At 47.6% G+C, this 26,373-nt stretch overlaps 1 protein-coding gene across 4 annotated transcripts in view; it reads right to left on the bottom strand.

Annotated features, from left to right (window-relative positions):
• Positions 1 to 15,606: 15,606 nt before the first annotated feature.
• The window catches only part of Moe (moesin), a 122,875-nt gene continuing 112,108 nt past the window's right edge, over positions 15,607 to 26,373 (bottom strand). For 3 of the 4 annotated variants that reach the window (XM_084591787.1, XM_084591786.1, XM_084591788.1), the window contains exons 11-14: positions 25,384 to 25,734; positions 24,648 to 24,853; positions 21,928 to 22,028; positions 15,607 to 16,949 (exon numbers count right to left, since the gene is read on the bottom strand). In XM_084591787.1, the coding sequence (XP_084447913.1) occupies positions 16,785 to 16,949; positions 21,928 to 22,028; positions 24,648 to 24,853; positions 25,384 to 25,734 (823 nt within the window). In that variant the 3' untranslated portion in view covers positions 15,607 to 16,784. The remainder of the gene's footprint in view (positions 16,950 to 21,927; positions 22,029 to 24,647; positions 24,854 to 25,383; positions 25,735 to 26,373) is intronic. The other variant, XM_084591789.1, reaches the window with a different exon arrangement.

Below are 26,373 nucleotides of genomic sequence, written 5' to 3' on the forward strand. Positions count from 1 at the left end.
GCAAGGTGCCCGTGTGCTGTGCGATGTCAGTGCACGTTAAAGAACCCCAAGTGGTCGAAATTTTCCGAGTCCTCCACTACGGCGTCTCTCATAGCCTGAGTCGCCTTGGGACATTAAAGCCCACAAAACCAACCAATCTTTTGTAGCGAGATCTACACTACGACAGCCGCTTCGCGAGGTCTGTGCCACCCAATTTTTCACATTCCCTAATTTTCCCCCTCCCAACAAAAGAAGCTCCAGTTCCGCTTCGCGAGGTCAGCGTGGCTGCGGGCTGAACCGTGGCACCACAGCTCCGCCAGCTGTGCGCATGCGCGGAGGGACGTCATAGCCCGCAGCTGGTGTACGCGCCGCGCGCCTCACCGCTGCGCCGACGGCGGAGCAGACCTCGTCAGTTGTGCGCATGAGCGGAGTGACTACAACCGACTACCACCAAACAATGGAGAATCAGTTTAGACTTAATGTTTCAGCGAAATTTTGCTGATTCAAACCATGCTATCGGCAAAGTGGAAACAAAGTCTCACTACTTTACTGACCACCGGAGCAATAGTTCAAACCGTTACGTAAACTCTTACTTTCAAGCGAAACCTAACCGTAGCTAGGAGTATTTAGCTCTCGCTTCCCTACCAGATCTAAACCACTTTTCTTCTCTATTTTCTTCTCTGTCCTCACGAGGCAACGGAGGTGACTCAGCTACAAAGCCAGTAACAGGCACGTGAATTTTCTTTTCCTTATTCCTAGAGTTACAACAAACACATCGCACAGCACACGGGCGTCTCTCCGTTTTGTCTCCCGCCACCGGTCGAGTTCGAACCCGGCTATTCCGGCGCAGTGTTTGGACATCTTAACTACTGCGTCACTGTTGCGGGGTTAAACATGTTTTAACGTTTTAGCTTGATTTTGGGGCAAAAGCAGTCGCAGTATCTGCCTCAATTCTCTGTCGACACCTGCTCAATGAACGGCATACAACTGGAAGCAAGCAGGTCTGGTCTGTTCGAATCGCTATCGTAAACTATATAGCCTCCACCTTGACTATACCAGATGGATGCTAAATGTGAAGCGAAATGAAATTACACCACCCTGAACGCTGCACAAATAACGGTTGGGTCGCAATTTCGATGTGAAATCACATGCGTATATTTTTTTCCGATACGTTTTTCTCAATTCAATCTGGGTCACGGGCGACAGCGACCTCTTTTCGACCGAACGAGCTTTATCAACGCCTCCTAGGAGGCATTGGCTGACTACGTTATGGCGTAAAAGGGGCCCTGTGCATTTCAATGGGGCGAAACTATAGCAGAGACACGCACGCAAGGCTCCTGCATCGTCCCGTTGCTCTAGCTTCACCAATATGCTGGGCTCCACTGTGACACACTAACCTTCTTCGAGCGGCAGCCGACTGCTGTATTCAAGGTCTTTTGATTCAACCGAAGCGAGGACGCGGGTGGCTGTGCTGGCAGTGTTAGCTCATATGAGCGCCTGCAAATTATTGGTTGCAAACTGGTCGTTTGCCCAACGACGGATATCAAATACTGTTTCGAATTGCCGAAAGTACTATGTATGAATGCGATTTTATCTGTCATGCATGAAGTGGACTAACTAGAACTGCGTTTTACCTCCGATCCTATTTTAATTCCGCACTAGACTCCTGCTGATCATCCCGACTGTAAGGTAGAGCTTAATTAGTTGTGATGGATTGCGTTTTAAAAATTGATTTTAGCTCCCGTTGTTTGTGCACCCCGGGTGATTTCACCCCAGTACCAATTTTAATTTCAGCTCAATTCATATGGAGGCGAAACGAAGTGGCGTCCGTGGGCTGTGCGATGTCAGCGCACGTTAAAGATCCCCAGGTGGTCGAAATTACTCCGTAGCCCTCCACTACGGCCCCCCTTTCTCTCTATCCACTTTCACTCCCACCTACATCCCTTCCCTTACGGCGCGGTTCAGGTGTCCACAGAGCAAGTGTGACAGATACTGCGCCTTTTCCTTCCTATGAACCAACCAACCAACCAACCAATTCATATAGACACGTCCTAACAACGGACGAGTCATGCTTCGACCTTGCAATCGCGATTTATCTAATGGTTTCTTCATACTCGAATTATTCCGCTCCATGTATGATGAAAAACATTCTCGGCCAATCAAGACGTTTTGCTCACAATGCCGATGGCGCCGACACGCAGCACGATGATAATTGATTCACAGTAAGGGAAAGGCGCATTATCTGTCACACTTGTTTCTGTGGACACCTGAACCGCACCGTAAAGGAAGGAAGGTGGGAGTGAAAGTGGATAGAGGGAGAAAGAGGAGTCGTAGTGGATGGCTACGGAGTAATTTCGACCACCTGGGGATCTTTAACGTGCGCTTACATCGCACAGCACATGGTGCGCCTCTTTGTTTCGCCTCCATAGAAACGCAGCCGCCGCGGTCGCGATCGAACCCGTACGGGATCGAACCCGGTCGGGATCGAACCCGGTCGGGATCGAACCCGGTCGGGATCGAACCCGGTCGGGATCGAACCCGGTCGGGATCGAACAGTAGTCGGGCGTCTTACCACTGCACCACCCCGGCGGGGCATATCAGAGCCGGATTCCGACAGTCCAGAGAGGAGTTTCGACTTGTCCGATGCAAAGGTCTGTAGAGAGCATCTGCCTTATATAACCTCTTTATTTTGTTTGAACACGTAAATAAGTGTAAACAAAGTGCCAGCGTATGCGTCGCCGCTGGCAAACGGTCATCAGCTGTCAGGGGACGCGAACAGATGGGTGCACGGGCAGACTATAAAAAAACTGATTTATTTATGGGAAGGGAAAGGCGCGGTAACTGTCTAACTTGTTTTCTGTGGACACCGCAACCGCGCCGTAAGGGAAGGGAGGAAGGTGGGAGTGAAAGTGGAAAGAGAAAAAGGGGAGCCGTAGTGGAGGACTACGGAGTAATTTCGACCACCTGGGGATCTTTAACGTGCGCTGACATCGCACAGCACACGGACGCCTCTTCATTTCGCCTCCATCGAAACGCAGCCGCCGAGGTCGGGTTCGAACCCGGGTACTCCGGCACAGTTGTCGGGCGTCTTACCACTGCACCACCCCGGCGGGGCCGGGCAGACTATATCCACGTGGCTTGAACACATTAGGGAGAGGAACTGGAACGAATTGCGGAAGCAATAAATTTTCCGCCCGCGCGCCTGTTTCGGTCGACGAATGGTTCTTTTTCTTTTCCTTCTTTTTTCAACTGTTTCCTATACGTATCCGTCATGTGTTAAAGAAACGCGTCATATGTTTCGCTTGCAGGAGAACGTGCTCCCACTCTAACGACGCTGGAGTGGGAAGCACATGCGAGTCTCCTTCGGAGGTGGAGGAAACAAAGGCATAATGGTGTGCTCCGTAGAAAGATGGCCAAGTTAGAACGAGAAATCGAAACGTACACATTGGAGTTGCAGTGCAAACAGTGGGGGCAGATTTCTGACTGGATGAATGGGCAATTCGGATGCAAAAAAAAAAAAAAAAAAAAACATGGCAGTTTTGAGGCACCTTTTAGACCCGACGGCAACCAAATCTGCGCAGAAGGGGCAAATGGCTAGGTTAGTGCATCGGTATCAAGGCACGACTGGGGAGTTTATACATGAACTCCGAAGACGTTACATAAACGCAGAGGCGGGCGATTGCTTGCCGGATTACTCGGGAGAGGAAAACCTTGAATTAGATTCAGACTTTACGGTGGCGGAGGTGGTGTTTGCAATGGGTCAGCTTCGTACCACGTCAGCAGCGGGTCCGGACGGGGTTACTAATAAGATGCTGAGGAACCTGGATTTCAAGTCAGTAGGGACACTCACGAATTTGATTAATAAATTTTGGGTGGCCGGGGAGATTCCGCCAGAGTGGAAGCATGCTAGGATTACATTTATTCCTAAAGCAGGGAAGAAGCTCTGCATTGAGAATCTGCGTCCCATCTCGCTAACGTCGTGTTTAGCAAAATTGATGGAGCATGTGGTCCTGAACAGGCTTCAGGGTTATGTAGAGGACAAGGAGTTGATACCTGAAACAATGATTGGTTTCAGGGCTAATTTATCAACGCAAGACGTCATGATACAGCTAAAAAAAGACGTGGTTGATCCTGGGTACGGCACGGGCACCAAGGCTATCTTGGGGCTCGACCTAACTAAGGCCTTTGACAATGTTACCCATGAGGCAATATTGAGGAACCTATCGGACATAAGACCGGGGGGTAGAACCTTCCGGTACATCAGATCGTTTCTGGAGGGACTGCGGAGATTATAGTCGGAGACATGAAATCGGATCCCTTCCCATTGGGGGGCAGGGGGACACCGCAAGGGTCGGTATTATCGCCGTTCCTATTTAATCTCGCCTTGATCAAGATACCACTCAGGCTGCAAGGGATATCGGGACTTAAACATACATTTTATGCGGATGACATTACTCTTTGGGTAACAAGAGACAGTGACGCACATTTGGAAGAAACTCTACAGCACGCGGTGGATATTGTTGAGGAGCTAGCAGGGGAAGCAGGACTCTCGTGCTCTCAGCCCAAGTCCGAGCTTTTTGTGCTGAGGGACAAACCAAGAGGGATACATGCGAGGCACTATGTGCCGCCACCGCCTTTAGAGGTCAAAGTGGGGGGCGTACCGGTCGCTGAGGTCCAAACGATCAGGATCCTGGGTATGTATCTGCAGACTAACAGGAAAAATAGCGAGTCCTTGAAAGGGCTTAAAAATACGGTCAATGCTACCGTGAGGCTAATCAGGAGAATCGCTAATCGTAAGAGAGGTGTTAAGGAAAAGGACTTGTGTAAGCTGGTGCAGGCGTTTGTGCTCAATAGAATAGTGTATGCGACGCCTTATTTGAAGTTGGACGCGACGGAAAAAGGCAAGGTGGAGGCTATGATTAGGCAGGCGTATAAAGCGGCCCTTGGGTTGCCTCACAATGCGTCTACCGAAAGGCTGCTGGGATTAGGGGTGCACAACACCCTAGAAGAACTACGGGAGGCGCACTTGGTGATGCAGCTCGGTAGGCTTTCAAAAACAAAAGCAGGAAGGGACATATTGGAAAGGATCGGCATTGGAGTTGACGCTCCAGCTGGTGACACTAAAATTCAGATTAGGCGGGAAATGCACAAGGGCTTGTACATAAAACCTTTGCCCAAGAACATGCATCCAATACATCACGAGGACCGCAGGAAGGCAAGAGCCAAAGCTTTACATGTTAAGTACGGGAAGTACAACGGGGCAGTCTATGTAGATGTCGCCGAGTATAGGGACAAGGACGCATTTGCAATTGCGGTGGTGGACGGGCGGGGACGCTTGATCGCCTCGGATCAGTCAAAACCCGCTCCCCAGAAAAAGCGGCGATAGCACTAGCTATTACTAGTAATAATGCTGACTTGATCTTCAGCGATTCCAAAACAGCCATCCGAAATTTGGCGAGGGGCAGAATATCTGTCACAGCGGCGCGATTGCTGAATCGGGCCACGGGGCGAGGGACTACGGAGGCGGAAATTGTCTGGGTACCAGCACACTCTGGGAATCCTGGGAACGAGACGGCTCACATGAATGCTCGAGGTTTCGTCAGCCGAGTAGGTGAGCCGGACGTTCCGGAAAGGTCCACGAGAGATGGGCTGGTATCCTTTCATGACATTACTAATCATTTCAAACTTGAGCGGAGGATTTACCCACCCCCGGACAAGCAATTGGTGAAGGCGCAGGAATGCGTCTGGCGACGATTGCAGACTAGATGTTTCTTCAACCCATACGTGTTGAGCAAAATCTACCCGGACATTCAGCCGGAGTGCAAATGGTGTCAGGAATTGGCAACCTATGACCACATATTATGGAGCTGTAGCATAGCACCGCCACCGGCGGATATTATGCGTGATCCTTCCCTCGAGCAGTGGGAGGCCGTGTTGGCCAGCTCAGACCCGGTCGTCCAGACCAGGGCCGTGGAGTGGGCCACCCAGGTCACCGTCAGCCATGGGTTGATGGCCATCTAACACGGAATCATCCGTACATGCTCTCTGACGAAAATAAAATTTTTCCATCCATCCATCCATCCATTTCTTATTACTAGGGGTGTGTGAATATTGAAATTTTCGAATATAAATGGAATATGGAAAAAGATACATTCAAACATCGTATATCTGACCTGTGAAAAAGAAAAAAAAAAAAGAAAATTAAAAATAGCAAACATTGTTCGCTTTGTGTATTTAGGAATTCACATGGTATTTGCAAATAACATAAACTAGAATTGCGCAGAATATATCCTACTGAAAACTCCAATATAGATACGACCCAAGCAACCACCGACGTCCGTTGTACGTCCGAGCTAGAGCCGAACGTCCTTTGCCGAAATTGTACGTCCGTCGGACATACGTACAACCTCCGGTTTCGGACATCCGTATTCGTACGTCCGTCGGAGGTACAGACTACGTCCGTTTTTGTATATCCGCATGAGAGACGAGGTGTATGTCCGATGTACGTACGGACTACGTCCGTTTTTGTATATCCGCATGAGAGACGAGGTGTACGTCCAATGTACGTACGGACGAGTATGTTTCCAGGACATATATTTCCTCGCTGACAAAATTCTGTTTCAACATTCACACTTGTCTTCAATGCTCGAGATGTGTCCTGCCTAGTAAAAAAAACGGGGCCAATTGGGACCTACAAATGGTCACATCTGGACCCAATTATGGACACCACCTCTCCAATGGATTAGTCCAGTTGGATTAACCAAATGGTTCTGCAAATACCAATTGGGCATTCCAAATAGTTTTAATTGCGTGTAAAATTCTATTCGGATTTTCCAAATGGTACTCAAAATTCCAATAGGAAATCCAATTAGGTTTGCAACTTACATTCGGCCCCTGAGATAGCGAATTGTATTATATAACAAATGGTTAGCTGGTTGGCCTAAAAAACTCTGGCACATACACAGTATGGGGCGATTGTCATTAATTTCTCAGCTTTCATGCCGCAATTCGTTGTATCCGTTGGTAGCGGCGGTCGTGATCTTCAACTGTAACTCTAGTTGAGCCTGAACGTATGTACTACATGTACCACCTGCGCGGCTTCGCCATCCACGATGGTCCCCGACGACGTCTTGGCCAACGAAAGCGCCGGATTACCTTGCACTGTGGGTCTTTACAAAAAGTTTTTTTTTTTTGCTGTTTGAAATCCCCGCCAGTCCCGCCGGCCGGCGGCCGTGCTGTTTGGTTGAAGGTTGCGTATTCCATCGTAGTCTGTGTGGGTTGGAGGGGAGGAGGGGAGATGGTAGGTTTCGCTTGATTATCCTTACAAGAAAGGGTTCCTATTTAAAGAAATTAACAATATTCAGTAAAAATATAGTGTTAACTTATTATGGCCGATTCAATTCTGCGCGTGAATGTTTCTGCCGTAGTTTCGTACCACGTGTTTCTGTGCCGCCATTGCCGGCTGTCGTCCTGCCGCCGCGGCTCGCGGCAGCAGTTTTTTTTTTTTTTTTTCGTTCTGTGCGGGTGCACGCAACCATGCTCGAATGCCTTCACCCATCTTTGTGCGCTGCAAGGACAACGATTGCGCAGTTGTGCCAGTTCCTATAGTGTGAAAGGATTACCACCTTGGAGCAACAGTGGCTCACGACGACAACACATCAGGACGGACGACTCCGGCGAAAACGACCGCGTTTGAAAGTGAGTACTGCGATCGAGCTTCGTGAAAATCTGTGCAGCGAAAATTGTATGAATATGTAACAGCGCAGTGAACCTACTGACACATTTCAACGCGATAGCATTAAGGAGCTAGTTACACCGAAAACCAGGAGTAATCGGCGCGGTGGCGTCCGTGTATGTCGATTGAGTTGGCTCTCCCTCTCCTCTACGCAAACTAGGAAATTGCTGGAGGTGCTATCGCGTTCCACTCTTACAATATTGCGAGGCTTATAACCAACCTCCTTGTTTTCGTCAACCAAGGCGCTGGGTAAACAGTCGGTCTTCAAAGATTTTTTTTTAAATATGCTTACCTTCGCTAGTGGCATGCTCTGCATTTTTCAATGCAAGTTGCAGGTTGCGAGGGCACAGTCTGCGCTGCAGTGCATTACAGTGATAAAATGCATAACTGCTCCTGTACAATGCGATATGCGATAAGCGATAATCGCCCAAGCTCGCGAGCTTGAAAGTTGTGCACCACTACAAAAAAAAAAAATCATTTCAGATAGCGAGGGGCCTTTTCTGTGCTTAAAATTATTGAAGCGCGTTATCAGCTTATTTTAATTTAGGTATGGTCTGTATGATACTGCCTTATGAACTGTTTAGCTTATTTAGCTTTATCCTTGAAGCATTGCAGATGAATCTATGTGATATTCGAAAGATAGCGGGTGCGATATAACTGGCGTGAACTAAGGGAAAGGAGGGCAGAACCTCGCTGATATTTGAGACTGCTTGTAACAAGTGCTGTAAGGCAGGTACAATATGAGAAATACTCAATTTTCTTGTTATTATCCTCCAGAAAACCTCGAGTCAAGGATTATGCTGTGCATGAGCTACAGACTATTTACTAACCTGTTTTTTTTTTCTCTTTTTGCAGAAAGCTGGTCGCTTCCACTTCATCACGGAAGATGGATGTGCGCTTCAAGTTTTACGTCATATTGAGGAATTAGACATTTTACAATAAAATATGCCTGTTGTACTTTAAGCTGCTTTTCTATTTTATTGCCTCGTGGGAGCGAAAAAAGCATGCATGCAGCATATATGCGAATATGCGAGAAAGATCCGGGAACGGACGTCCGAAATGGACGTCCATTGGCCAGACAAACATGTCCATTTGGACGCCCATCGGACGGCCGACGGACGTCCACTGGCTGTTCGCGGACGTCCATCGGCTATCCGGAACATCCGAAACGGATGGCCATTGGCCGTCCGATGGATGTCGGTGGTTGCTTGGGGAGATACCGTTTTTTTTTTTTCTTGTTATTTTTGTACAAAAAAGACCTGCTTAAAACTGGGTGGAGCTGTCATATTGCTGCTGAATACAATGACGTCTCGTTAATTCGGCATGCAGGGGACAAAAATACGCGATTTAACCGAAAGTTCGATTTATTGAATGGGCCTGAAAAAACTGCCGAAGACCGTTTGCATCAGATTATCTCATGAGCACCTGCATGATTGTTGCCTGCATATAAAATGAAACCTAGGGTGCCTCGATGAGGCACCCTGCGTCTTTATTAGGCCACCCTAATAAAGCCGCAGTGAGAACGACGTTTTTTCCCTGCCGACCCCTCGCGTTTTGAGGATGCTTCACTGCACAATCAACGCGGTCTATCAAGCATTGCGCTAAAGCGCGCAGTGCGATAAATCTGCAATGAATTTGAGAACTTTCGGTGTATTCGATAATTTTCAAATATTCGAAAATTCCGAATATCTCTATTTCGGATACAAAACCCTTAGTGCTTTCTGCACAAACTGCATTGGGAGAATGCGAAAGCATTAGCGCTGGCGTGTTGTTGACTCCCAATCGACTTTCTGCATCCATTTGCCGCTCTTCGAGCTCCAATGCTACCACTCGACGATTTGTAATTTTTTGGGGTCAGGCATCGGTGTCTCGCGGCGCTCAGAGTTCAGTTTGACGCAACCTTCCGATTGGCTTTGTGACGTCATCAAACCAATGACGTCACTGGTAGCTACGTCACATACAGTTCAGTTCAGGCGTTCAGTCGTGTCCGACTCTTCGTGACCCTATGGACCATGTCACGCCACGCTTTCCGGTCTCTCATTATCTTCTTAACATCACATAGCTTCATCTGCAATGCCTCGAGGATGCCATCTAACCATCGCGTTCGCTGCCTACCCCTTCTCCGGCGACCCTCAACTTTTCCCAACATCAAATCTTTCTCCAGCGACTCCTCTCTTCTCATCAGATGACCAAAGTAGCTGAGCTTTAACTTTAGAATTTGACCCTCCCATGAGCAGTCAGGGTTTATGGTCGACAATATCGACTGATTTGATCTTCTGGCAGTCCAAGGAACTCTCACGAGTCTTCTCCAGCACCACAATTCAAACGCGTCAATTCTTCGGCGGTCAGCCTTTTTCACAGTCCAACTCTCGCATCCATACATCACAACTGGAAAGACCATAGCACTAGTTATACGGATCTTGGTTGGCAGACTAATGTCTCTGCTCTTTACTAGGCGGTCAAGGCTAACCATTGCTCTCTTTCCCAAAAGCAGGCGTCTCCTAATTTCACGGCTGCAGTCTCCTTCCGAGGTAATCTTGGCGCCCAAGAACAGAAAATATGTCACAGCTTCCACTTCTTGTCCATTGATGCTCCAGGACTTGATAGGGCAAGACGCCATGATCTTTGTCTTTTTAATGTTCAGTTTAAGCCCAAACTTCTCACTCTCTTCTTGTACGCGCATCAGAAGTCTCTTGAGGTCCACTTCACTTTCTGCCATTAAAGTGGTATCATCCGCATATCTAAGGTTGTTGATACGTTTTCCAGCAATCTTCACTCCAGCTGAAGACTCGTCCAGACCGGCCTTCCTCATGATGCACTCTGCATATAGGTTAAATAGGCAGGGCGACAGTATGCAGCCTTGCCTCACCCCTTTCTCAATCGGAAACCAATCAGTAAGACCATGCCCAGTTCTGACTGTGGCCTCTTGCCCTTCATACAGGTTCCCGAGGAGACAGATGAGGTGAATTGGAACTCCCATCTCTAGGAGAGCTTGCCACAATCTGCTGTGATCAACGCAGTCAAACGCTTTCGCATAATCAATAAAGCAGAAGTAAATGGGTTTCTGGAACTCTCTTGCTTTTTCCATGATCCAGCGAAGGTTGGCAATTTGATCTCTAGTTCCTCTGCCCTTGCGAAACCCAGCTTGCACGTCCGGAAGCTCCCGATCCACATACTGCTGCAGCCTACCTTGGAGGATTTTTAACATCACCTTGCTAGCATGCGATCGTGCGCGATCGTGCGGTCATAACGTCACATACGTTATGACGCTATTGACTTATGACGTCACATGACTTAACAATGTCTCAGTAGCATCGTGAAATCACTGACGCCAACCTATACTCGGGGGCAGCTTTCTTAAGTTTTTGTTCGATTTAATCATTTTTTTTTTTTTCACTGCCGCTGTAGTTGCTCTCAGTGCCCTACGGTTTCCTTACACTAGACGAGGAGAACTACTAAACCTTGCTCACGAGCCCAGCGTAGTGGTTAGGGCACTTGGCCCGGAATATGAAGTGTGGTTTGACTCCTGGCAGACATGGTTTTCTTAAGTGTCAATTCGAGGGGATGCATTATGATTACAGATTTTCCTAACACAACATAGCACAGTAAGGCTTTCAACCTAATAATAATCATGTTCAATTTGCATTCGAAATTTCGAATATTCGTAAACCTCTGCTTATTGCCCGTTCAGCACTATTACTCATGATCCATCCTTCAGTATAATGACTGTAGACTTATCTCTATAGTACCTATTCAGAGGAGAGTGATCTGCGCGTATTGGCTGTGTATTATAGTATGTGTGTCCCTCTTTGTTGGTCGAGCAATAAGTTGTGTACATTCACAACTGGCAGGCCTGCACACTCTTGTTAGTCTACTGCTACTGCTGTACCACTATACTGTACTGTTAGTCTACTGTACCAGCAATATTGTTGTTGCTGAAATATTTAGGGTTTGGGGAAGGTTATTTCAGCATTAAATTTGCAACATTTCAGAAACATTAGGAAAGAGAACAGGACATTAACAGCAATGCACTATAGTGTTTGACCAAAATAAAAAAGTACATTGCCTTAACGTAACACTTTAAAGCTACCTAGCTTCTCTTAAGGCTCAGCTCTGTATCTACAGAAAATTTTCCTTGCAGCTAAGAAGTCTCCTTGCATTAGCCAGTCAAACTCCAGCTAGCCATTTCCAGTTTCGTCACATTGCTCCTCCCGTGATCGATCTGCTTCAGCAAGTGTAACAGATTGGTAACCGCTGCTGCCGCAGCCACAGTGGCATTTCTTTTGCCACAGCCTTAAGACAGACCCAGCTTAAGTTCGGACAGCCTGCTTATCGGTAACGAAGGACTAAAATTATGGGAGCGAGGTATGAGAATGTGCATTGCAGGGCGTGACGAGTCTCAAGCGAGGTATGAGCACCCAATCCCCAGTGCCGCCACACTTCAGAAGCGAGCGCCAAATCCCCTGCTGTACATTCTTACTTGCATAGTTCGCTCACTTACAAAATCTAGATGACAGAGTGTAGGGTACGTGTCTACTAAACTAAAGCGTACAGATACCGAACGAAAACATCTGCTGGTGCACATACAGTATGATGGTGTCACCAGCATAGTGTTTCCTCACCAAGCCACAGAGCTAACATACATGGAGTTCACTATGAAAGAGCTGATATCCATTATCCTGGTATTTAATAGAGAACACTGCAGTAGAGCACTGCACGGTCCTGAACCTCAGGCCAAACCTGAGCCCGGTCCATGGCTGCAAACCCAGGCTCAGCCCAAGCTTTCTTAACTATCACTCCAATGAACCTGGCCCGGCACACTAAGCCTGAAGCATGGACCAAAAAGTCTCCGTGAATCAAAATGAAGAGTGGCCCAGGCCCTTCATCACACTAACAAATAAGGTAAATTACTCGCTGTGAGCAAGTAGACTCCTACTGCACAAATAAAGAACTAGCCGATAATGAAGCTCAAATTGCAGTAACGCCTGAAGAACTTAGCTTTTTTGTAGCCCAAAAAGACGGTGTACACGGTCGGTCTTTCAAACAGTGATCTTGTAGATGCACAGAGATAACAGAGGAACTAAACTTTCAAGAGCAAAATGAAGGTTGAAGGACTGCTCTGTATAATTTTAACAACTGGGGGGTGCTCTTTCAAGTGCACCAACACCAGACAGTACACGGCTGCCATGCTCTGCTCCAGTCAAAATGAGGCTTCCGCAGCGAGGAGTAAACCCAGGTACCTTGAACTGGTACCTTGAATGGAGCGCCTTAACCACTTGACCTTTTTTACAGTGCGCAGCATTAGATGCTATTGCAAACATTAAATGGGGTGGAAGCAGGCTTGAGCATTTTGGAGGAGCTTTGGAGCAAACACGAGTTTTGGAGCATGTCTTTAGGATCGGACACTTCCAAAATTTGCAATTTTCTATTCCTGGCATACAAAAAGTCCATTTTGATTCCTGTCTAGCTCAATGCTCTGTTGACTACACATGCATCTTTGAAAGACAGGACAAACAGCCAAAGTATTGTCACGCTACTGACAACGAGGAAGGATTGTGCTGGTCTGGCAGAAGAAGAGGAGAAAGCGTTGGTGCCTGGAGGCTAGTAGAAAATGCTGTTGTGGATAAGAGCAAGGAACAGCTGGGCGCGTCATAGGTCTGGCTGAATGCTCATACTGCTCAGGAATCCTGGTAGATCAAATTGAAGATCTATGTGCACTTGAGGCGACGTCATACCTGGGGGCATCAAGCATCGACGCATTCCGGTTGGCGAAATGCATAGGAGGATAGTCAATAGAAGCTGCAACTTCAGGAGCTTGTGCGAAACGCTGCACTGCAATCGCTTGTGGTGATGAAGCCGGCCGTCTAGATACCCTCTGGACAGAGACCTCAGCAGATTCGTGCAGGGGAAGTGGGTTTAGCCACAGAAGTTCTTCCCGTACGATTTGCCGGATAGTCGACGGAAGATCTAGTTGGGCAGGGTTATCAAGGCTGGCCATGGTAGGCACTTTGGCCAGCCGGCCAAATTTCGGCGCAATACGACGCGTTTTGAGAGCTTGAAAAGCGCGGATGTGTTTAATAACATCGGAGACGGTTTCAAGGGTGTCTGGCGATTAAAAAGTAGTACGCGTCAGCCGCGATGCCCTTCAAAATGTGGCCGACTGTCTTCTTCGGGCATGTTGGAATTCACACATTTGCACAATCTGAGGATTTCTTCTGTATAAGTGGTACAAGTTTCATCGGGCAATTGAGCTCTTTGAGCAAGGGTCTGCTCAGCCTGCTTTTTGCTCGGTACAGAGTCACCAAAGCGCCGTTTTATCTCGGTGGCAAACCGTTCCCAAGTTGTCAAATTGTCCTCGTTATTCTCGAACCAGGTCATAGCAGTGCGAGTTAGAAAAAAAAATGACATTTGTGAGCATGGTGATAGGGTACCATCGGTTGTACCAACTCGTTCATAATGAAGTAGCCACTTCTCAACGTCCTCACCTTCTTCTACTGCAAACGGTCATGGTTCCCGGCAAGGCTGGCAGGGAATGGAGCTGGAGGGGGCAGGCCTGTCACCAGCCTGGCTTGCAGCGTCGCGGCTGGCACGGTTAGATTCGGTGTGGTCCACGATGGTTGAAAGCGGTGGCAGTCCAGCAAGGCGGCGACTACGTCGACACTCCAGTTAGTCTTGCTGCACCGTACTTAGGGATCGAACGGAGCACCTTCCACCAAGTTGTTACAGTGAAATTGCAGAGGGGATGTTTTACATTGATATGGCAGTGGGACAAGGTGAAGCCTACTAGCCCCCAGGCACCAACGCTTTCTCCTCCTCTTCCGCCAGACCAGCACAATCTTTCCTCGTCGTCAGTAGCGTGATATTTCACAGTAACAATATGTATAGTAGATAATAGAGACATGAGCAACAATTTGGAACAGACTTGCAGCAAACGGAATGCTTGCTTCCATATTTCATAACTGGACATGAAGTTTGACTAAAAGCCCGAGTCTGTTTTGACATGATAGATTCAAAGCAGGAGCCTAACACTGATTCGGAGTTCACATCAATGAGCAGCACATTTCTGCTACCTTATGTATAGTATTCCTTTTTTTTTGTCCTATGCCTGCGCCGATAAATTTCTTGGCCCTGGTCAAAGTAGCGCCTCCAGAGAGGACAAGCAGCACTGAAGGGATAGCTTCCTCTCCTCCTCCACATTATTTCAGTCTCATGCCAGTACATGGCTCCTCACATCACTTCAGCTACACTGCAGCTTCCTTAATTTCAACGTGTTAGCATTAACCCCAGTGTGGGTTACCAACACTCTTGAGAACATTTCTGGTGACTGGCACCTTTGCAACATCACCCCATAATGCAATAAGTATGCCTTTGTAGGCCTGAGGTACTTGTCATTGACAAAGGGACCTTATGGTGAGGCACCTAGCTGCTTTCTTTCACAGCAGAATCATTGGAAATAACTTCTTTGCAGCTGGACAGGTTTCCAATGGCTTAGTTTGCGGTATCTGCTCCACTCGCTGGTCTCATTTCCTTCACCACTGGAGATTCAAAAGGCTGGGAGAAGTTGCTATGCCATGTGTACAGAACATTTTCTTCAACAATTCTCTTAAATGCTTGTGCCTAGTTTTGAATTTACTTGCATACATCAGGTTGGGTCGAATCAAATCTTTTGTAGGCAACACCATCAATGGCTCACTATGCGATAAACAGTTGTGCTCGGCAAAATTTGATGACAAAACGTCAAGGCAGACTGCTGTTTGGAGCAGTTTTGAGCAGGGAAATAAGTTTGGAGCAAATGGAGCAGCACTCCCCCTTGCCTTACCTGTCCAACAAAAAGCAAGGCATTCAAGGCAGCACCCCAAGCTGAAAAATTTCAAAAAAATGAGGACACCGCATTTTTATAAAACTGGACTTCATTTATTTGTTTTGGCTCAGAAAAAAAAAAAATAGCTTAATTTATGAACAGCTCCTCCAACCAGTTCACAATTCACTAGGATATTGTCTCTCCAGAGGTTACGCACATTAAGGAAAGGAAAAGTTCATAAACAGCACAAAAAGTAATGCCACAACAGTCTAAGTAAACAATACTTCGTTGAGAAGAACAGGCACGTTTAGAGAGGAAGAAAAAAAAAAGTAAACAGCGTCAACAGGCCCTTTTCCTAACAACGTCACAACATGTAAGGAGTACGCCTAATGTTGAGCGGTAAAGCACCTCGATTGCCTAGCCTGTTTTACAGAAAACAAAATGGGCACATGTCTCCTCAAAAAGGCACGATTCTTGCAGGGCACCGATTACTGTTGTAGAAAAACATAGTGCTACCTCCAGAACACGAGTATAGTAGTTCTAATAAAGATCTTCAAAAAGCATGGTAAGAAGGTCTGTGTACAAAGCTCGTAGCAAAAAGACTGACACAAACATGTTAACAATTCTACACTGGGAGGGGAAAAGAAGACAAGGCAGGAGGAGGGGGCCACTGTTGGGCTAGTGACCGTACAAAAGTTAGCGCGAATCGGAACGATTGTGGCGTGCACTGGTAACAAGATGTTTGTAGGCACTCACCATGACCCTGCCATATAAAAAAAAAAAAGGAGAAGGCTCCCAGAGCCTTCAAGTATAACAGCTTCAACACGCCACGCGTCTCCCCAAGCCCTACCGCACCAGCAACAATGGTGCTGCCTTCCTCTCTCAACAAGCGGCCCTCCCCTCAGACACCCCTCAAGCCCAACAGGCCCCATCATGCGTAAAGGCAATGCATCTCGTAGCCTGGAATGCTCACTTTACAGTCTCTGAACTACAAGCATGCCAGGAAGGGAAAGGAAAGAAGCTGAGGCGTAATGACAACATACTCAACACAAAAAAAGATGTCCGCAAAACGACGATGAAAACCGGCATTCCCTCACAACTCTCGCATGCAGTGTGCACACCGGGAGAATAAAAATAAACGATGACATCTCAGGTGGTGGGGGAGTGGGGGGTGTTGAGGGGAGGGAGGGCGCAGCAAAGGAGCAGGGGTCTGTATGGAAGACTGAAAGAAGGGGTGGGAGAGGGGAGGTGGGCAGTGGAAGAGGGTGCCTACATGTTCTCAAACTGATCTACGCGGCGCTTCGTGTTGCCCTTGCGGATCTCGCGGAGCGTCTTGTACTTGTCACGCCCCTGTCGGACATTCTCTTGGTGCAGTATGTCGTTGCGAGTCAGCTTGGCATCGTCCTTCATGGCTGAAAGTTCCTGGCTCAGCATCTGCAAAGGTCATTGCGATGAGGGAGAGTTTACAGCAGCTCAATACACGAACAAAGTTGCACTCCAAGCTTTGAATGCAAAGTGGTCTTCCCTGTCTAACTGTTGAGAAACAATCGGCAAAACAATGTCATCCTCTTAGCATGCATCACTTTGAGGATATTTTATTCATTTTGAGTAGCTGGCATATAAAAATCCAAAACGTATTGCTGCCTTAAAATATGACTGAGTGCTTTAAAACGTTTAGAAGTGCAGAAAAGCCACGTTTGTCCTAAAATATTAAGTTCAGAAAAACAACTGAAAGTTAAAACAAGGTACAGTGAGGAGCCCAGTTTCAGAAGAACTTTTATCATTACTTCCTAGGAGCATGGTTTCGAGGTTTGTGAGGTTCACCACCCTTAAGAGGATGGTGAGGGACGCTATGAGGGATGCTGTAGTTTAGGACTGCAGATGATTGCAACCACCTGGGGTAAAAACTTTTACGCGCACCGACATGCGCCTAGCATTTAGCCATTATTCGATGCAGGTGTCCCGTTAAAGCATTAACTACGCCGGTACATAAGGTTAGAAAATTTACTGAAGTGTATTAAACCATTACACGTGCGTACATGTATTGTCAGAAATTCACTGTTGGCAAGTCTATCCACGAGGCACAATTAAAGCTGCTAACTTCTCGCATTTTTCACAAAGGAAAAAAGGCCACTGCCATATTGGGCACTGGGTTGTGCTTGGAGCATAGGGAAGAGCTGACAACTACCCACCTTAAGGGGGGACACCCCTCTTAAAACTTTTTTCCTTATTTATGGGTGGATCTGACTGAAACTTGCACCATTAATGTACTTTTGCATGCTGATTTCAAATATCCGATTAGTTTTCTTGTAGATGAAATAGCTTTCAAAATAATCCCTAATTCATGTTCTTCGTTTGGAGGTGAGTTAATTACTAAACACTTTATGGCATGAGGAGAATAGCCCTGCCAGAGTGATCTAGAAGGATCATAGAGTGCCGCTAGTCATGAATTAACGTGGTAGAAGAATTTGAACCAAAGTTACAATAAGTCAAACTTTTATGAATAAAAGCCCAGGTTGGCACCTAAGATTGATAATTAATTCGGTAAATGTTGCCGCATAATAACTGTACATATTTTTGTCCTACGGCACTGTCGAAGGTTTTCTCTTTTTAACAAGACAAGAATGAGAGCTATAGCACAAATAGACTAAGAGATATCTCTCCTCCAAAATTGCAGCACCCTCAAAATTGCAGTTTTGAGAAAACGAGGAAAAACACTTCACAGCATGTAGGTGTAAATTATGTCAATGATTGATATGTCAACAAGATCAGAAACAGGTGGAAAGTGATCTGAAGCGAAAATTAATGGTCTATGCCAATTTGAGCCAAAGTTACGCAATAGGAAACGCTTGAAAGGAAAATTCCATTTGGGTACCGAAGACAACATAACCTTCTCAGCGAATTTTCTTTTGTCGTCACTGCATTTACCTTGGTTTCATGAGACTCGCAGGATTCCCTTTCTAGAAAAAAAATTTTTAAAGCAATAGCAAGAACAGGACCAGAGATATTGATCTTTAAAAAATGCAACACTACCAAAATTGGGGGATTGTCGGAAGCACTCAAGCCTCACAGCATTTAATCAGGAAGGGCAACCCCAAAGACCTCATGCTATTAAAATGCACCAGGAGCATAGTCGGGGTGCATGCTGTCGCGGTGTTTTCTTTTTTCTGTTTTAGCAACGCCAAGCGAAGCCGCCCGCTTCTTTGCAGAACGTACGCTACGGTGCAAGTCCTTTTCTTCAGCTCTCCTGGACCCAGCTGCTGTCACATTTGTACTGCATTCTTGCAGAATTGCTGCTGCTGTATGCTTGCAGCCGGCATTGAAGCGCAGCACAGCTTCTGCTGTGGCTGCTTTCACAGCAAACAGTGATGAGTGCCGCTCTTTGTGGATCAAGGTCCAGATGACCGAGTGGAAGCTTTCGTTCGAGTTCTGGGTCTTCCCCCGAATGCACCTCTGCAGCAGGCTCTTCTCTGATAAACGACTATAAACAGGCAAAAGAGCATCAGCCACATCTCTTGGCAGACTGTAATTGTGCTTTGGTGCAGGCTCCTCTTTTGCCTTTGCAGCGTTGTGGCGGCACCATGACTTCTCACCGGTAGGACACAAACTGTGTTTGGGGCAGTCATCAGTAGATGTGATGTGGTAATATGTCGCCGTCACAGCTCGCTGCATGGCATCCACATCACCTACATTTGATCGAAGCGCTCGGCCATAATATATTGCCAGCTTGTCAACTAGATCAGCTGTCAGCCTTCCTCTGCCGCCAAGACTTTGCTTCCCTGCACCCTTGTGTCTCTGCAAGAGGTTGCGCAAAGCTGCTCCCATACGCTTGTGCACGTGATTTATGCAGTCCTGTTTGACTATTTCAATGTAGCCATAGATTGCAGCATCTTTAAGAGCACTGAACGTGCGACTGTCCCCATCGCATAGCATGGTTGTGTAGCGCATGTTGTGGCGCTGCAGAGATCTTTCAAACAGAATTTTGCCAGCCTCTACTTCCATTTGACCAGCCTTGGAGTTGGTGTTTTTTTGGAACTGGTGGCGTGATTTCCAAAGTTCGTAGCCGTCAGTGTTTGGCTTGGGACCAATTTCGCAGCCCAGACAAAAGTTTGACAACACCACATAATCAAGCACGTAACCAGTGAAGAGTTCCACCACGGCACCGACGCCTATATGTGATGAGTGTCCGCGCGTCATCGTCGTAGCACACGGCAATGTTCCCCCTATGCCCAAAACACAAGTCATCGTAGACCTTCGCCACTGCCTGCGCGGCTTGTGCCATAGCGGTCGTGGCGGCTCGGGTAGCAGCGGGTTGCAGTGTGTTCTTCAGATGCCGTTGAAACGTCTTGTTGTGCATCCCGCGCCGCGACAACCCCATCGCCGAAAAGATATCGTTCATTGCTGTCTGGCCGTTACCGGTCGACAGCATTGCTCGACTAGCCAGAATATTCAGCTCAAAAGGATTGCACCTTTTCTCGCCGTCAACCCTCCGCGATTTCCACTCGGCCGCAATCTCACCGCAGTTGTCGCACAGCACGATCAGTTTTACGGCGAGGCCATAGCTCCGGTCGCTGGTAATTAAACGCACGCATCCACGACACGTTTTGCACCGCACGGCATCCAGAAGGATATTCACAATGCTGAGGTCAATTACCGCATAGGAGGCTGTTCCGTCCGCATCTGACTCTGCGGACGCACCACTTGCATCGGCGAACAGCGCGGTCTTTCGTGCCGTCGCCGGCGTCGATACCAGTCTATCAAGCGTAGCCTGCTCACGGGCACTCACTTGAGTTATGTCACTGTTAGTGACAGGCGCGGTATCAATACGTACACGACTGCAGTCGGCACGAAGAACGGCGCCGTTGTCCAGCGGAATCGGAGAAGCGTCGCCGCCCGCAACGTGATCGTCACACAATCCCGCAGCACTGGCACTTGCTTCTTGCACAGTATGCAACGAAGTCGCATTCTTAACGCGTTTCTTTGGTTGCTTTCGCCCGAACTTGTGCAAAGAGCGGTACTTCTTCGCGCCTGGCATGACTCTCGCGTTGCACTAGCATGGTCGGCAGAAAGACAAAATGGCGTCACTGGGAGTCCGCATTTCAGGGCTAGCTTGCCGGAACCAACCAAACGACGCCATTTTGATCACGTGCCTTAACCGGCCAATAGTAGCGCGCGCTGCATGCTATCTTTTTGTTTGTTTTTTATGGGGAAGGCGGAGCGCACAGGGTTGCTTTCCGAAAGAAAAAATAAGCCGAAAACGCGCGCTTTCGAACGAGACCAAAATCGCCGCGGTGGAGCGCGTAGTTCTCATGCGCCGGGCGATCGAAATTGGGTGTCGTTTGTCCACAATTTAAAGGGCAGTGGGTGTGGTACTGCATTTTTTAATCGCTATAACTTCATAAATACGCGGGATATAAGGATGAAAATTTGCGTGCAGATGCGGAATAGGGCGAGGAATACGAAAATGAAAAAATTGAAAATCCGATTTTCAGGCCGATTTTCGGTGCCAAAGAGCCGTGTCCCCCCTTAACACAGTTTCTCAGAGGGCCGTGAAAATATCTATAATGAAATCTCGTTACTACGAACACCACAGTAACGAATTTTTTAAATTAACAAATTCTTTAAAAATCCCCGGCAGATTTAATATGTTTTCAATGTAAAATTTCAGAATTACGAATTTCAAAATAGCATGTATTTCAGAATAATGTACACATTTCATTTTTTCTTCTGTAATCTACGAACATCAGTATTACGAATAAGGCTAAAATTAACAGCACTGCAGCTAACAACTCTCGCATGAAACAGAAACTGCCATTTGTGTGTGTATGGCCCGTGGGCGGTAGCTGTTATCATGTCTAGTGCCCCCTCCTAGTAACACTACAAAGCTGTGGCTTATTATGCAGTAGCCAGCAGGCCTAGCTGCTCGCCTTTTTTCGCTTTTTCCTTCCTGTGTCGCGACATTTGCCGATCTGTCGTTCGTGCCATTCGTGTGTGCAATACAGTATTCTTTTTGTCGCAGATTACCTTATTGCGAAGTTTGTGCGAGATCTGACAATAGACAAAGAAGATAGGAACGTAGCTTTCACTGAAAGAAATCGACATAGGGAAAATGAGAACCAGCCTCTCCAGATAACTAGCATTGCCCCATCGAGTGCCATGATCATTTTGAAAGACAGACAAGATTTTCAAACTTCTGGGAGCATTGAAGATGAGGTCATGTCGAAGCAATTTTTTTTGCACTTTCATTGCTCGGTGCAATCACGCACCCGATGAGGTGTGCAAATTGGAAGGTGTATGTGTTGTAGTGGTGAAATGGGTAGTGTGTGGTCGTGTGTGCTGCACGAGGTAGAATAAATAAGTATTATGAAATTATTAAATATAAAAATTAATGACATGCAATGGACGCACTCACCTGCAGCTGGTCTCCTAGCGCCTTCTTTTTCGAGACTTCTGTGGAGCGCTCTTCTTCGGGCCGTGGAAGGTTTTCGTTTTCGTGGTTCGTAAGCTCGGCACCTGTTCGGCAGAGAAAGTGAACACGCCCAGCTCAGCACACAGTGCCAATGTTTCAGGAAAATGGTTGTTCACATTGAGCCATTTCATCCTTGCCAAAATTTCGCGAGAAACAATTCCACCTTCTGCATCAATACATTATACGTGCCCCAGGATTATACCACAGACTGGTTGTGTGGATTTTTAACTGTGCAAGCTTCCATATGCACCAAGATTTCAAACACATTTTGTTCATGTACAGCAACGCCACTGCGTCTAAGCCTAAAATCTGCTGCCCCACGCTCGGCAGCAGAATGCTGTGTGGCCAATACACCAGCAAGGTTGGCCTCAAAATTTGACATTCTACACACCTACTGACCCTAGAGCAAACCTCTTTAAATATTCAAAAGATAAAACCGAAGCAACAAATTTAATACATCTCAATCTAGGATACTCTCAAACATGCATATATCAGCAGGCATGCAGGTTTAGTGCACGAGTTACCAATGCCGTACCCATCAGTTTCACCATTAACCCTTTCACTGTCACGAACGTACCGGTACGCATTCGCGTTTCCTCCCCGCAGTGTCAATAACGTACCCGTACATATTCTATCTTGCGTTCAAATCTTCGCGCCACACCGTAAAGCTACCGCGCTTGGACTTGCTCCGCCATCTGTTGAGTCTTTCTACAAGCTGATATGCTCGCTCTGCGCCGATATGACACGTATATGGAAGAGTATGGTGCGACCGCGCCCGCCCGTTCTTTGCTCGTGGGAGGGGGCGTGGTCGCTCCGTGACACTACTCTCTCGAGCGAGCGATCCTTCGGCGCGCGCGTGCGGTTATGGGTTCAAAGTTTGTTCTGCCATCTGCGGCAGGTTTGGAGGTTTTTATTTTTATTCTTTGTCGCGCTTCCGCTACGGCGTGGGAAGTTCAGGGCCGCACGCGGTTGCCTCTCTCCGACTGACATACGACTCGATTGCTGCATTCGCTCTCTCCACGCGCCCTCGCTTGAGGACAGCTTGCCGTTAGCAGCAGCAGCATACGAGTGTTTTAGCCTCTTTCCATCTTTTTTTTTTCTTTCGACTTCACTACGCGCCGTTTCTCTCCCTTGTGCTGGCCACTGAATGTGCACCCTCCGCGCGCGCTTACTTTCGGATGGCGGACCGCGCGGGTCCTTCGACGGCTGACTGGAGCGATGGCTCTTCGGGTTCTGATTACTAGCCAAGCTCGGATTCGGACTCAGGATCTACCACACTCTGAAGAAGTATTGAGAGTTTTTTTTTTATTTTATCATATATAATTTATAGTCAGACTGATGATGATGATGTTTATTTAAACACCTGCAGAACACTGAAATGTACAAATTCCATTGACTAATTTATTTGTATACCCATCATAATGCAAAATAAATATTTATGCTTGTTCCCTGATATGCTCGTTCTCTGAAACCAAGCCGACACTGGGGGTGCGTCCCGGTCAGAAACAGCCGACAGTGAAAGGGTTAAGACCCAGAAAAATTAAACTAAGGCCCACAACGCACCAGTAACATGTTGCCCCGGGACAAGGATGAACAGTATGAAACTTGTACGACCACATCTAACATGGCCTAAGGCAATGACTATGTGGCTGTCAGTCATGCTTCCTCAAGCCCACCAATGATAGCCGGGGGGGAGGACGACCCACACACCAACAATGCAAAATGCAGTAGCAATCCAAAAACTACCAAACACAAACAAAGGGAAAGGGAGGAGAGGTCCTAAGGAGGGGTACAGCAGAGCTCACCCGACACAGCCAACCAACCAGCAAGCCACCAACCACGGAGCGCACAAGATGCGGGACATTTTGCCTCTATCTGCAGTTTCTGCTCCGCTATTGTATGAGGGAAAGCCAATTGGTGCACAGCACGCACGCACACAGGCTCTGCACACCACACGTGGTCACACAACAGGCAGAGGTACTCTTCTCTCCCTTGGTTAATGGCGAGCCCTTTCTATCACACAGTGTGTATGCAAGCGAGTACACTCACAATAGTAACGTTTAAACGCTAGCATTTATGGGGGCTTGACCCGAGATGAGTCTCGCAAGACAGCACATGGCCAAATCGTGAATCTTGACATTTTTTATGGTATTGCGAGCTAGCATCAACAGGCTCTTCTCGGTACTGTATTCGTAGGCATCAGTAGGAATGACTGAATGATAGGAAGCAGAATAATTATGAAAGGCAGAAAATGGTTCTCCCGTTTCTTCTGTTTCAGTCTTCTGTTGGATTCTGTCTTGCAATTCATGTGCCATTATCATTTTGGGCAAAGCAACAAAGGTGACTTCACTGTTTGGGAATTCTTTTGAAGCAACCTACAAAAGGGCATACCTTTCATGGTATAGCTGTGCAAGCCTGTTTTGTGGTACCTGCTCTGTCTGAACTTGGACAGTCTGCCCTGAAGTCGCACTCAGCTCTTGTTCCCCAGAACTGGCAGGAAGTCCTTGCTTTGGGAGTCCATGCTATTGACATTACTGATCTCAACCATTATTGGCCAGCGGTTGAAGAGCAAATGGAGAACAGAGTTGCTCGCCTGGTGAGAGTGTGTGCAGAGCCCGCGCAGGGAGGCGTGGATCGTGCCGCGATGCGCTCGAGCAGCTTACCGTTGGCCGTGAGTGGCAAGGCGGGCTCCTCCTCGCTGCTGCAGCTGCCCCGCTTACCCAGTTCCCCGTTGGCTAGATCCTCGTCGTTCTCGCCCTCGTCCTCTGCCTCGGTCACGTGGTGGTGCTGAGGCGTGCTCGATGCCTGCACCAGGGCCTCCGCAGCCTCTTGCTGCCGCCGGCGGGCTTCCTCCACTTCCTCCTGGAGTCTGTACAATGCATACAGCAAAACATTGTCAGTAACAGTGGCTGCGGGTTATCTTGCAGCGTAACTTTGGGTAGGGAAAATCAGACTTCAATTGAAGGCCTTTCTCGGCAATGACCTCTGAACACATCTGGCTCCAGCAGGAGCTGCGATCTTGTCACTAAATTGGATTTTCTGTGGTCACTACGCTTCCAGTCTAATAACGAAGAATTTAAAGCAGCTTCAGGAAAAAATGACACTGATGAAGCACAAAAGTTAGAGTTAGGGCTATTTGTGTTCCATCACTCTTTCTGCACTGCTTTAAATTTTAACGAGCGGCCTACTAATTCGCACAAAGGTTTCAAGCTTTGTGAACGTCAGTTTTTCTAGTGCAGCTATGGACAGTAGCGAGCAATTCGTTATTTGCACGCCTTAGAAAGGCCACATAACATGCTGCGAATCAATGTTTCACGAGAATTTCAAATGGCGGTTAGCTCGATTCCGGATTGCGCATCAAGTGCTCAGCTAGGGTTGAGGGGAGGAGAGGAAGGTCACCTGCGGGTCTCCTCGTCTTTACTGTTGACCTCCTCCTGCATGCGCGTCACCTCGACCTGCTTGATGCGGATAGCCTCCTCGAGGCGCGCCTTCTCCTCTGCCTCCATCTGCTTGTCGTTCTCCAGCTTGCGCATCATGTCCATCAGTTCCTGCTGCTTGATCTCAAACTCCTCCTTGGCGGCCTGCACCTGCCGCAGCTGCTCCTCCAGCCGCGAGATGGTGTCCCGCGCGGTCAGCAGCTCCTGCTGCCGCTGCTCCATCTCTGCCTGCATCTGGCGCAGCCGCTCGGCATACTCCTGCTGCTTCTTCTCTGCTATCTCGCGCGCCTCAGTCTCCTTGCGCAACTTCTCCCTGCATCACATTGAAAAAGACTCCCAGTCATCCAGCTTGCCTGAATCATTTACAAGTGGTGCAGATGCAAGACACCAAATGCAACAGGCAGCTTGCATCCCCATCTGGCACTGAGTGAAGAACTAGTCTACAGTCGCATAGTGCGACGTAGTGCATTTCATGCTGATTGTAACCACACTGTTTTCGTTGGGGGTCTGAATGAATGTTTGACCCTGAACAAAATTCCACGCATCTCACATTGGTGTGCTCATAAAAAAAGAGCTCACAACTGCCGTGGCTCAATAATTTGAAGCATGGCTATATTTCTACAAGGTAACCATAGAGATGTTCCAATTGGACGCTCATTTGGACCAAGCACCATACCAAGCTGCACTTCAAAGTTAGCAACACCCACTAAATGCAGCTTTTTGAAACCGCCACAATACTTTTGTGCCAACTGGCCCCAGATTCTTTAATGCACGCTACTATCGTTTCATTCTGTAGGAAGCAAACTACATGCATACATTCCAGTGGGATGTCTGGTAGAAAAAGCTGTTTGGGCTCAAATGCGCATTACTAGCTAGTGCACAGATGTCCTGAACTGATACCACGGCATGTAAATAGAAGTAAAACATTAATGAGAGGCATGTGCGAATAGTG

This window comes from Amblyomma maculatum, chromosome 1, assembly GCF_055883805.1.
Source record: "Amblyomma maculatum isolate TAMU_Amacu chromosome 1, ASM5588380v1, whole genome shotgun sequence".
Lineage (NCBI taxonomy): Eukaryota > Metazoa > Arthropoda > Arachnida > Ixodida > Ixodidae > Amblyomma > Amblyomma maculatum.